The following is a 14,028-nucleotide window of genomic DNA, read 5'->3' as shown; positions in this document are numbered from 1 at the left end:
CTTATTTGATTGGCGAGCGGTATGTTTTTGATCTTAGCCCAAGTAGAATGTAAGGAAAGCGTCCTAAAATTATCAAACTTCTGCCAGAATTCGTCAACTTCGTGTGCGGAGACGCAGAGCTAGAATATGTCATCACTTGTTTCATCACCCGGGTCAAGCCAGACAAAACTTCCGGAAACAGGCAAGTAACTTGGTTTGAACAAGTATTTTTAAACCACCGGTCGACTGGAAAGGAGTTTGGATGGCTCGATCAATCTAGAGGGGACATATTGAAAACAATATGGCGGAAAATGGAGATAAACAAGTTTTCTTGCTCGTGATAATTTCCATTCCTTATAAGACTGGATTTGATTTTAAATAGGTTTTTACTTCTCTGTGGAAGTTTCAGCTCTGTCTGCAATTTTTGTAAACAAACTATTAGAAAATCTTATCATTAATATGTGATTTATAAAAACTGACATACGGTACAACTTATAAAATCTGTTTTGCCGATGTTCTTTGAAAATTAATTATTGTTTTTACTAAAATGAGAAAAAACTTTAAATCCACTGTTTTCCCTTTAGCTTCCACAAGATAAACCGGGTAAAAAGTGATGAAAATGAACCGGGTTGTCGTACGAAATGAGTGCGTTTTTAAAAATATTTCGCGCCTGTTATAGCAAAACAAGGGGTATTACTCTTCCCGGATATAGGCGTCGCTTTGCGATCAAGGCGCCCCCTTTGGCTCTAGTCATTACAAGTGATCATTGCTCAAGAATAAGAAGCCAAGTGGTATATATCGAAGCCTTTGTGGGCATCATTTACAGATTTTCTGTAAACATATAATGCCATAATGTTTCCCATAGCGCCAGGTAAGTTGTAGATTGCTTCTTTTAGTTATATTCGTAACGAATTGACGGCTTGCTGTGAAGGCTATCGTGAGAGAACGCCATATTTGATATCGTAATCTTTCCCGCTAGCTCTGTTGAGACACATACCGTTCGATATGATATTAGAGGTTTGAGTTTCTTAAGTATGTACATTTCTTCGGTAGACTCATGTCTATTGTTTACATGATTCTTCAGTGCTCTTGAAGACAGTGCATCCTCGCTTTCATGGGAAATGTTGATAGACTAATGGTGTTTCGTTTAAATATAATTCTAGACTTAAATTTTCTCAATATATTATCGAGTGTAATTTTTTGTACAAATTTGGTAAACTATAAAAATTTTACCACATTCTTGGCATAAGTTAGCACTGTCACTAGCCACCAAGCAATGTTGCCACCAGCCTTGTCAAACTCTAGACTAGCCGAAGTTGTTCAGCAAGTGGTATCGTGAGTTCATTCTTTGCCCCTGATAGAGAAACGATTTGAATTTTGATTTTATTTTCTATTTTCTCATACATATTATCAACTGTGTGTTTCTATGCCTTAACACATATCAACACTTCACAAAAGTTACATCCCTTGTCCGCCATCTCATGGTTAAAAATCAAATTTCCCGATGTTGGGCTTTGTAATTTTTTTTATCTGTAACTTTGACATTTGTTATCTTTCTATCAATTGCAATTCACTACAATAATGTCCCAGGGTGGGGCAACCCATTAACTTGTATGAAAACTTGATGATTAGCTAAAATTCACAGTAATAATAAGGTAAAGATGGATAACATGGTTTTTCACAAATGAAGCATTGGTTGATCCTGCAAAGGGGTGTAATTCAGTGAAGTGTTGATACATGTATGAACTACGAAGAAAAGGTGTTCAAAATGTATAAATTTCTATGGGACATTAAACCCTAGATAATTCAAAAATATATTATTTTTATTTTGTGTGCTTATATACATTAAACTTATAAACCACAATAAGAACACTGGCAAATTCTCAGTATTCTTATAACTCGTTATTGGGCTTTTAAAAAAAAAAAATTGATCCAAAATATCAGGTGAATAGCATGTTGTGATTTGTTGAGGGAAGCAGGGCTCGAAATTAACATATGTCCGTCAGTCTGTGACTGGTTAAAAGTCTGACAGACTGACTGACGTTTGTTTTAGTCAGTCCGATGGGACTGGTTAATTTTCTAAAGCATCATTTTGGAAAATATATTTATCAAATCTTATACACACGTTTGGCATCTTTTGTAGATATCAGACAATTCTTGTAACTAAAGTAACTAAATTTTTACTAGCCTCAAGGACTACCAACATTACCTTAAAGAGAGTGATACTGTTTTGAACACCTTTCCTTCAGCTGCTAATGTCCATCTTGGTTAACATTCCTTTTATCCTTGTATTCTTGAATGCCTGTCTTGATTAAATTGTGGCCTGACCTTATCAGTTATAGATACTGGCACTCTCCACCAAAACTTTATTACTACACCCATTCTGTATTACGGGGGGGGGGGGGGGGGGGGGTCCATTTATATCAATATATATATATAATATTTCATATTCTATATTAACAATTTGTGTTGCACCTCTATTGATAGAAACTGAAAAGAGGCATTTTTTAAAAGGCTTCTTAGAAATATCTATATTCAGTAAAACATTCATATTACGGAAGTATTAGGGATGAACAATTTAGATTCAGTGCAAACATAATTTGTTATATCCAATAAGTTTATATTTTGTTTTAAAACTACAGGAAAATCACTATGCTATAAGCATGAATTCATTAAATATGTTCATTGGAACCATGTTCTACCGTTTCAGGAGCAGATGTCTTTAGCATCACTGTTTGTGTTATTTTGATATAGGATGGGTGTATTATTAAGATGAAGTGCTTTAAATTGAAAATAATAGAGACATATTTCAAGAAGATGAAGTTGAACAGTTAAGAATATTGTCACTTAGATGATGGCAAAAATCTTATTAGGTTAGAGAAATGTCATGAATATGTGTATTTAGAAGTGCACAACCTTTTCTTTCTCCAATTAAATCAATTCCAAAGTACTCGTTCAATTTGCTTTATTAGCTCACCTGAACCGAAGGTTCAAGTGAGCTTTTCTGATCAAAATTTGTCCTTAGTCTGTTGTTGTCATTGTTGTAAACTTTTCACAATTTTATCTTCTTCAGAACTACTGGGCCAAACTTGGCCAAAAGCATCCTTGGGTGAAGGGCTTTCAAGTTTGTTCAAATGAAGGGCCATGTCCCTTTCAAAGGGGAGATAATCACAAAAATGCAAAAATAGGGTGGGGTCATTTAAAAATCTTCTTCTCAAGAACCACTGGGCCAGAAGAGCTGAAATTTACCTGAAAGCTTCCTGACATATTGCAGATTCAAGTTTGTACAAATCATGGCCCCCGGGGGTAGGATGGGGCTACAGGGGGGGGGGGTCAAAGTTTTACATACAAATATATAGGGAAAAACTTTAAAAATCTTCTTCTCAAGAACCACTAAGCCAGAAAAGCTGAGATTTACATGAAAGCTTCCTGACATAATGCAGATTCAAGTTTGTTCAAATCATGGCCCCCGGAGGTAGGATGGGGCCACAAGGGGGATCAAAGTTTTACATACAAATATATAGTTAAAATCTTCTCAATAACCACTGAGTCAGAAAAGCTGATATTTACAAGAAAACTTTCTGACATAGTGCAGATTCAAGTTCGTTCAAATCATGCCCCCCGGGGGTAGGATGGGGCCACAAGTGGGGGGAGGGGTCAAAGTTTTAAATACAAATTGAAATATAGGGAAAATCTTTAAAAATCTTCTTCTCAAGAACCATTGGGCCAAAGAAGTTGACATTTACATGAAAGCTTTCTGACGTAGAGTAGATTCAAGTTTGCAAAAATCGTGGCTTTCAGGGGTACTTGGAGCCATAATAGGGACTAAGGTTTTACACCCGAGGGTCTCTACAGCCCAGTAGCTAAGTACTTCGTTACTAGCTTGAAAATACGGATGTATATTTAATTACTGTTACAAAATTTGGAAATTCATTTCAAAATTAAGGATTATCTCCCTCACGCATATCTCTTATCCTTGGACGAACTTGGCTCCACTTTTTTGGCACGCTGATTTTGACTATATTTAGCTCTAAAACTACATAGTTATTTCGGATTTCAAACATTTCGGTTGAGCATCACTGAAGAGACATTATTTGTCGAAATGCGCATCTGGTGCATCAAAAAAAAATTGGTACCGTATAAGTTTTACATTATGACCCCTGGGTCGAGGCCTCTGCTGGTGGACTGTTAGTCCCCGAGGGTCTCTACAGCCCAGTAACTAAGTACTTCGTTACTAGCTTGAAAATACGGATGTATATTTAATTGCTGTTACAAAATTTAGAAATTCATTTCAAAATTAAGGATTATCTCCCTCATGCATAGCTCTTATCCTTGGACGAATTTGGCTCGACTTTTTTGGCACACTGTTTTTGGCTATATTTAGCTCTAAAACTACATAGTTATTTCGGATTTCAAACATTTCGGTTGAGCATCACTGAAGAGACATTATTTGTCGAAATGCGCATCTGGTGCATCAAAATTGGTACCGTATAAGTTTTACATGCAAATAGATATGGAAAGTCTTCAGATATGGGCCAAGGTGACTCAGGTGAGCGATGTGGCCCATGGGCCTCTTGTTATTAATAACAATAGCAATGAAAGATACCATATATTTTCAATAAACTATTAAAGTAATGGAATTTTTTACTATCTGGTTCTAAGTGCTGTCCAATCCTAGATATAACAAAGCATTTTGTTTACAGAAATTGATGCAAGTAAAACAAAAAGTGCATCACATGCATTCAAACTGAATCCCATAATCCACCAAATGGCTTTCTTGCCAATTCCTCTGGGGAGTAATGTGGTACAGTTTAAGCTAGTATAGTTGTAACTTGTCAATGTTGTGCGTTAATTATCTGTAGCGTAACTAACATAATATGCCATTGATTCACACAGGTATCACCAGCATACTGCACAACCAGCAACTTAATGGTATGTAATGCTAACCCTATTAATGGTAGTTAAATAGTAATAGCAGTATGTAATCCAGATCATAGTGGTAGTAGATATTATGATTTGCGAATCAGAGAGGTAGTAAGTGATGTGTATATATGTATATTGCAGGGATGTGATTTTTTCCTTGTTTCAGAGGAAATCCTCCGATTGCCTCACTTTTCAAAAAATGAAACACTCTAGGTTTGATCTAAAGTGACAGAAAATAATGTTTTTCTATGAAGGGCGAGATGCTTTCCTCAATTTTTGACTAGTTTTCCTCTGATATCTGAGGAATTCAGTCACAGCCATGAATTATTGTTTAACGTCCCTCTCGAAAAAAAAATTTTTTCACTCATATAGAGACATAAGCATTGACAGTCAAGGGCTACAAAATTTAGGTCTATGCTTGGTGCTTATGGCCATTGAGCATGGGGGGTACTTCACTGTGACACAGGATATCAGTTTTTACGGTGTGATCCGAAGGACCACCCCATTTAGTCGCCTCTTACGACAAGCAAGGGGCACTGAGGACCTATTCTAACCCGGATCCTCATGGGAAACAATGATTAGTTAATAGTAATAGTATGTAGTAATGTTAATTAGTGATAGTTAGCCCTATCTGTATGCTTTGCTATATTACAGTGGATGCTAATGGTATGTAATGATAACAATATTTAAGTTTGCACTAATGTTATGTTTTGTTAATCAAGAGTGGTAGCTGATAGTAACAGTATGTACTGTAACCATATTGATCATCTTGTTGATCTTAATTGTAACCATAGTTATCGTTTCCTTAACAATGTTCAGTGAAAATCTGATCATTGTGGTAACAATGGTGGTGTTGTCATGGTAATGTGATATTCATTTAAATGGTGTCATCTGTCTTATGGTGGTACTACAAAATTAGTATGACCAAAATAAAATATATGTTTTTCCAGTTTCCCGACCCTACCAACTTTTTTGCTGCCAACCCTAAAGATTTTATCGATAATACACTGTATATATGAATATAATAATAAAATCTGCAATTTTATAACTGGAATATTTTTCTTTTCGCATTCGAGTTTATCTGATTTACATTTTTACTACATAATTGGTCTATAAAATGTTTGAAAAGTATTTGTAATGTATATCTATAGACATGTGTTGAAAGTGCATCAAAAACTAAGATTTCAAATAAAATGTTTTACCTACCTACCCCACCTAATTTGGGGCGGGGGTGAAAATAGAAAACACACTTATATTTTATTTTGGTCTGAGGTGGTGGTGCAATAACATTGGTAGTAGAACCGAAGATGGCAATATTGGCATGCTTATATAACAAAAGTTGCTGTTGTAATGCAGTTTAAATGGTTGGATGATTAACAAGATTGACACAAATGTTGCTGGTTGACAATTGCAGTGCATGGTGTACATGGAGAGATTACCTTTAATATCAATGTAATGAATTCCAAAGATGGAGGATAATTTTTACATGAATAATATGTTTATTGTGTTACTGATAGTTAGATAGTACTTAAGCAACAGCTTAAGAAGAGATGTTTGAGTTGTAGTGGCAAGAATATAGAAACATGGTTTGATGGGGAAGGAGAGAGTAATTAGGCATTCACAGGAAGATATTACGATAATGCTTGACAGTATGACTAGGAAGCAACTGCAGAATAGAGAATGGGACAATTAAAGTGATGGTATTAGAAAATTGTAACTTAAATCACTCTGATGAAGCAACCGATTACACTATTTAACAAATTAAAGACATTATGTTATTCATATCTGTCATTGTGGATATGCCCTTTCTGAAAGCACATTTAAATTTTATCAATAATGCCATTTTTAGTTAGCATAGGTAGAGTAACTTAGTAGATAATCAGTTTTTGAATAATTTGTGGGAATTATGATTGTGACATATTTTAAAAATTAAACTAAATGTCGTGAAGAAGGGTATCATATAATTTTGGAATTGGATCTGAACGTTCTAACGTGGAATTAGGTCAAGGTCACAGGAAGCCAAGGGGTTGTGCTTGGTCATATAAGAGTCTGTTGCATCATAGTTGGAAGTGGAGTCTGTGTGATAAGAAATGAATAAACTTCATTATCAACAGAGGATAAATACAGATTGACTACAGTTTATTTGTTTACCTATTTTAAAGTTAGTAAATCTCAATGATATACATACAAGAGAGCTCTTCCTGTCTTCTGATTACAAGTACAGGTTACATCTTGTGTAGAATTGGTGGTTAAAACACAAATACTCTTAAGTAGGTTAGGAGATGGCTGGGAAATATTGCCTCAATTACAGTAAAAGTAGACAATCCTGTGACACTGAGTAAACACTGAAGCTCATCCACACTTCGTGTAACACTGCAATTAAAAAAAATTCAGGTGTTTCATCTGGAAGCACCCAAGTCATAGACATCTAACCTGACTTTGTTGAATTTTACCAATAGTTAGGGCCCCTCATGAAATGCGGGAAGCCCTATAGTAATCATTTCATACAGTTTTCCTGCAATGAGTCATAAAATCTATGATATATGTCTATGCCCAGTTGTATGATGGGTAGTTAACAGACAGTTAACTTCCCATGAACTCTTACACTGATATAGTGTTAACTAGATGTTAACTGTCAGTTAAACTTCGTGCAACTGGTCCCAGATTATTAACGGCAACAATGATCTCTCACCTGAGCTATTTCTTGATTTTTTAGGTGGACAGACTCCATTTTCAGCCTTCCCTCCTATGCAGGAAGGTAAGGATTTTATCTGACAGATAGAACTCTTTGAATGTATGGCAACAGAATTTGTTTTATTTGCAAAAAACCAGGGTTTTTGCTCATCTGAGCTGAAAGCTTGGCAAAAAACATCCTTGGGTGAAGGGCTTAAGTTTGTTCAAGTGAAGGGCCATGCCCCCCTTCAAAGATGAGATAATCACAAAAATAGGGAGGAGTCATTTAAAAATCTTCTCAAGAACCACAGGGTCAGAAGAGCTGAAATTTATATGAAATTTTCCTGACATAGTGCAGATTCAAGTTTGTTAACATTATGGTCCCCGGCGGTAGGATGGGGCCTCAACAGGAGATCAAATTTTAGGAGAAAATCTTTATCTCAAGAACCATTGAGCCAAAGAAATTTACATTAAAGCTTCCAGACATTGTGCAGATTCAAGTTTGTTAAAATCATGGCTCCCAGGGGTATGTTGGGAAATTTTACATGCGAATATATATTAGGTAAAATCTTTAAATATGGGACAATGTGACTCGGGTGAGCGATATATCCGATGGGTCTCTTGTTTTTATACGTCTGTCTTTAGACGGGACGTATTATGGTACAGCGATGTCTGTCCGTCCGTTTAGGGTTTTCTCTTTATAATTTCATTTCCCTTTCACATATCATGCTGAAACTTGCTGTGTAGCTTCTTTTTGGGTCACTCTAGATCATACTGCAATTTTGATCCATTCGACCTTTTTACCAGGAGTTTTGCCCCTTTATTTGGAAATAATTATTATATGGAGGGTACATAATTTGTCCCCCCTACTCCTCCCACAGTTTTCAAGTGAGAGTCTTCTTATTTTGTGGAGTGTTTGTATGGGTATTGAAGATGTACATATGGGATGGATTTTGATTTTCTACATTTTTTGAGAAAATTACAGGCTGTTGAACTTAGTCTATTTGGAAATTAATATTCTATGGAGGGTTCATAATTTGTCTGCCCAACTCCTCCCACAGTTTTCAAGTGAGGACCTTCTTATTTTGTGGAGTGTTTGTATAGGTACTGAAGATGTGCATGTGGGATGGATTTTGATTTTCTACAATTTTTGAGAAAATTACAAGTTGTTGAACTTGGTCCATTTTGAGGAAATCTCAATTTTTAAGCTAAGACCCTTTGTTCATATGAAAGTTTGTCACAGCCTCATGATGGCTGATACTACCTGAAGCAAAGTTATACAAATTATAGCACAAGAAAAACACCCTATGTAAGCATTTCACGGGCGTATTATGTACCGTTTGCGGTACTCTTGTTTTAGATGTTCCGATTTGATGTGCAAGCGTCCTCATTAAGTGTAGATTTAAAATTCTCTGAATAACCACAATAGTAATATTTGTCAAATGAATGTACATGTTTTCCTCTTATTAAATGTAATATATTGATTTAAGAATGTTTATTGTAACCATGACCTCTGAGGCTAGGATGGGGCCTCAATAATAAGTCATCCCTTCTCACTACTTGTATATGAGAATGTTTTCTACGCGACCACATCATGTATATCCTAGATAAATGTGTTGTTTATATCAGAATCTATATGTGAGAATATTATAGATCTACTTGATTGAACTTGTGATCTAGATAAATCTGTCATGAGAATGTTTTCACAGGACTAGAATGTATAAGATAAATCTTTGATATTGATTCCTGTATTATTTGTTTTTTTTAGGGCAGTCCTCCATTCCATTTTCAACATTTCCAACAGAAGGTAAGTGCAGGTCGACCATAAACAAAATTTAGCCTGTCATGACTTGGATCTTTGATACATGTTCTTAATAATCTCAAGTCTTAGTTGAATTATTCATCCTCAAAATTCAAATTAATCATTACTTCCAAACTCAGATCACTGATACTATTGAACTAATTATTTGACCTTTTAACCTCAAATCATAAGCGTATCTAAATTTAGTCATTAGTGTATCTACATGTAACTTGAATCATCAGGACTTTCATGTTTTAGTATCATTTTGAAATAGTCTGTCTCCATAGCTTATTTCAGGGTTTTTTTCATGCATTCTTTACTCGTTTATATATTCTTCTTACATTGGATTTGCATAAATTTATTTTTAGTCGTACTATGGTCAAGGAGATTCCAATTATCTTATATCAGTAACATTACATAGAATATATTATGTTTTATATCAGCAACATTTAATTTAATTTAAATTGACTTGTTCCAGTGATACATCTGATTAGCGGATATACTTCATTTTATGTTGACCAGGTGGCAGGTCAATCTTTGATATGATAATGAAATTCAATTTATGTTGACCAGGTCAATCTTCGGGACTACCCTTCACCTCGTTCCCAACAGATGGTGAGTACAATTAACTCTTTGCCTACATTTTCTTTGCTGCTGCTAAGGTTGATAAAATAGTTTTTCTCAGGCCAAAATTTTTAAAAAAAAATTGATGAGACAGGCAGGTATTTTTTCTTGGCTGTAGCATTACTTATATCTGCTTTTTATGTTGACTGTAGCATTACTTATATCTGCTTTTTATGTTGATTGTAGCATGAGTTACCTCTTTCTAGTGTACCTGTTTATGGAGTTTTTATTTTCATAAATAACAAGCTTCACATTACTTTATACTATTAAGTGTATACAGTGGAACCCCGTTATTATGTTTTCCATTTTGTCACGATAAAATAACGTAATACCGGGGGCAACGTAATAAACGTTCCCAGTGAAATCCGTTAAAAATATCGTTTGGAAATTGTATATCGTCCGTTGGTACTCCCGTGAAGGGGTGTGTGAATATATCTTTACTGTTTCTTTGTTTAAAAGATTATTTTACATCTTATCTTTAATGTCCGTAATTCTTCATGTTCTTATCCCTTTTCTTTATTTCTGGTGTAGGATACATAAGGATGTTTTGATAAACGTTGCTTTTCTGCATTCGTTTGGACCGCCATTTTGTTCAACTTTAAAACAATTCGTTCATGTAAATTTCTCTCAATAACTCATTCCGGTTTGTTTTCAACATTCGTATTAAAAAAAATAACAAAACATCGTTTTTATTAAGTTCGCTAATTACACAATGCAATAAAAAAAAAATCCCACCCCAAAAAAACAACAAAACTATAGACACAAAACGCACACGATAACCAACACTTACACACTTTTCTCACCAACGATAAACACGGAGAACAAGTTAAGCGCAATCCACATAAAAAATATAATGATGCACGAAGATTTTATTTACAACGCTAAATGATGGCACTAAAATCAAGTGCGCATCAGGGGATTTTAGAATATTCACTGAGGTAAATGCCATGCACGAATCGGCCGATAACACAGGACAGTTTGATTGACGAGATTTATGAACACCCAAGCTGCATGTCCAAACAACTGACAATTTTTTTAATTGAACACCTTTAGTCACCTATGTCCAAGAAGTTACCCAAGCGGTTTTAACATTGCTACGATAAATCTTGTCACCAAAGCTGTCCGTAAATAGAGTTTTAATTGCGAAGGTAATCACACTATGCTGAACACGCAGGTAGTTGAGAAATTATTTCTTTGATTATCAAAATATGAAAAATGAAGTAAATTTCATGAGTACAATTTCTAAATAAACATTATTTCATTGTTTATCACTGACTTCGATATGGGGTATTCACTTGTATTGATGTCGCTAGATCTATCGAAGCGTGATCAGTCAAGCGTCTCTAATCCCCAAACAGACCAGGAAATTTACGTGGTGACTGCCTCAGGCAGTCAAGGTGTGAATGGCTTATTATTTTGAGAATCACTATTGAATAATTAGGGGTTTATTACGTTTTCGTCAGAATTTTTACAACGTAATACCGAGTCCCGGCATCTTAGGACAACGTAATAAAGAGGTCTATTTCATATAGGTTTGTTAAGAAATGGTTTTGTGCTTTGAAATTCCAACGTAATATGCGGACTAACGTATTAAAGGGGGAACGTAATAACGGGGTTCCACTGTACTATCATTCTTAAACAGTTGCACATAAGATAAGTATGCATTCAATAATTGTTTGATCAATACATACTGCAGAGTTCGAAATTAACTTTTTCTAAGCACTAGTCTGTACGGACTAGTGATTATTGTTTACTAGTCCTCAAAGCATTTCACTAGTCTGTCCTGTATATTATATGATTGAAAATAATCCCATAATTTCATTTTATTCGTAACCCCATTTATAAATGTCCACATGTTTAGAAGGTCAGCATGCCATTGTCACGCAAACACTTAACCATGCAGGTAATCGACTTTAGGTTCAGCCATCTAAGAGACTCATATAAATTTGTTAAAATCTTAACCAATTCAAATTTGATAGCAGGATTTTAACTAGTCCACATGGACTAGTACCATAGAGAGTTTACTAGTCTCTGACTTACGGACATGAGGTAATTTCGAACCTTGTACTTACAATTCTTATAAGACCTTCTGAATGTTTAGCATAAAAATATATAGAAAAAGAGTTACCTCATTTACACAAATAAACAAATATGAATTGCCAAAAATAAAATTCATGTGTGTTGATTGATTGTTTTTGGCTCAAGATTCCAGCCCATTACTAGTACCACTAGCATCAATATGTTAGCTGATTACTGAGATAACATGGCTGCCCACACTGGTGATTAACAAAACCAAGGGTCATGTTGTTTGTTATCAATTAACACATTTATTATTAATGTTTTGTAATAACATATTGACACCCCCCCCCCCCCAAAAAAAAACAAACTACAATATCAAATTTTCTCTTGGTCTTTTTGATTTTTTATAATATACAAATTCGTAGAAATAATTAATAGAAACAGTTGAAAAAGCAATGTTGTCTTAAATCTAGCAGCCATGCGTAATTTTCATCATCCTCATTTTCATCATCCTCATTTTCACTTTCAGCATCCAAGGATAGTGAAGATGAATTAGGTGAAAACACTGGTGATATAGAAATGTTTCAATATTTTGTTCTGCATCATCTTGAATATTTTTGAGAAACAAAGTGAAAGAAAACGAAGAGTCACCATCACTGCCATTTTGAAAACTGATGTGGAATGAGATCTGTGGAAAACTCCCAACTATATCTGTTTGGCTTTTAATGATTCATCACTAGATATAGACGGAAACCCCTGTATGATGTAATCTAACATGTCTCACTAATTTTTCGTTGGGTAGTGTCCAACTTATAGTATGATGAATTATGGGCGGATGGGCAGGTGTCCCTACTTTGTGTAATGAACTCCTCTCACACTACTAACTTAACATTCCTCAAACTTCGAACAGTTGTTATGGACAACATTGAAGATGTGCATGTTTGTTTTTAACTTTTCCATCTTTTGAGCCTGTCTTTAGTAGACAGTACCTATTTTGTGTAATCAACTCCTCACACCTCAAACTTTCATTCCCCAAACTGACACATTGAAGATGAGCATGTTTGTTTTAATTTTTTAAGCATGTATAGAGTAGACGGTGCCTATTTTGTGTAATCAACTCCTCACACCTCAATCCTCGCACCTCAAACTGACATATTGAAGATTAGCATGTTTGTTTTTCACTTTTCCATTTGTTTTAAGTATGTCTATAGTAGACGTTACTTATTTTGTGTAATAAACTTTTCTCACACCTCTCACTTGACATTCTTCAAAGTTTGTACATTTGTTATGAACATATTGAAGATGTGCATGAGAGTTTTTGAAAGTAATCAGAGATTTTTCGAAAAATTGACTTTGTCATTTTTAAAGTTTGTCTTGAATACAAAGTACACATATAATTTTGAAATGAACTCCTCTTACAGCATTTATATAACATCTTTCAGACCCTGCACAGGTGTTATGGAAGCATTGAAGATGTGCATGTGTCTTTTTGGTAGTGATCAGACATTCTTCAAAAATTTACATGTAGTTGAACTTTGTCATTGTACCTACTTAGTGTATAATCTCCTCACAGGTTTTACTTGACTTTGGACCCAGTACTTTATAGCTGTTATAAAATATTGAAGATATACATGTGGCATCATAAAAGTCCTGCTTTTTTGTTGTTGTTTTTTTTTTTATTTCTTATTATTTTTTGGTGAAAATTTCTACATTTTTATTCAATATAATCAGTATGTTTTGTATTGCTGTCTCTATGATAGGTAACATATTTTAAAGCAACCAGGCCATTTCTGTTCTTGAATTGATTTTCATGAGTTGTTGTCATCATCATTTTAGAATACTGAATAATGAGCTAGTGTTAAATCTAGGATCTAGAGAGGGCACACATGTGTTCAAAAGGGCAATTTTCGTCGCGGCAAAATAATTTCGGGGCACTTTCATTGTATCATACTATGATAGTAATAGAATAATCATTTAGCCTCTTTAAAAGTTAATACCTACTGCCATGA

The 14,028-nt window shown here is 34.8% G+C and overlaps 1 protein-coding gene across 13 annotated transcripts in view; it reads left to right on the top strand.

Moving 5' to 3' along the window:
* Positions 1–693: 693 nt before the first annotated feature.
* The window catches only part of LOC125683337 (protein argonaute-2-like), a 53,087-nt gene continuing 39,752 nt past the window's right edge, over positions 694–14,028 (top strand). For 8 of the 13 annotated variants that reach the window (XM_048924388.2, XM_048924389.2, XM_048924385.2 and 5 more), the window contains exons 1-5: positions 710–850; positions 4,876–4,911; positions 7,619–7,660; positions 9,344–9,382; positions 9,950–9,991. In XM_048924388.2, coding sequence (XP_048780345.1) covers positions 832–850; positions 4,876–4,911; positions 7,619–7,660; positions 9,344–9,382; positions 9,950–9,991 — 178 coding nt within the window. In that variant the 5' untranslated portion in view covers positions 710–831. Of the gene's footprint in view, positions 851–4,875; positions 4,912–7,618; positions 7,661–9,343; positions 9,383–9,949; positions 9,992–14,028 lie in introns of all 13 variants that reach the window. The other 5 variants (XM_048924384.2, XM_056139395.1, XM_056139402.1 and 2 more) reach the window with 3 other exon arrangements.

This window comes from Ostrea edulis, chromosome 6, assembly GCF_947568905.1.
Source record: "Ostrea edulis chromosome 6, xbOstEdul1.1, whole genome shotgun sequence".
Taxonomy (NCBI): domain Eukaryota; kingdom Metazoa; phylum Mollusca; class Bivalvia; order Ostreida; family Ostreidae; genus Ostrea; species Ostrea edulis.
The sequence above is the reverse complement of the archived record's forward strand: the minus strand, read 5'-3'. Positions and strand labels throughout refer to the sequence as shown.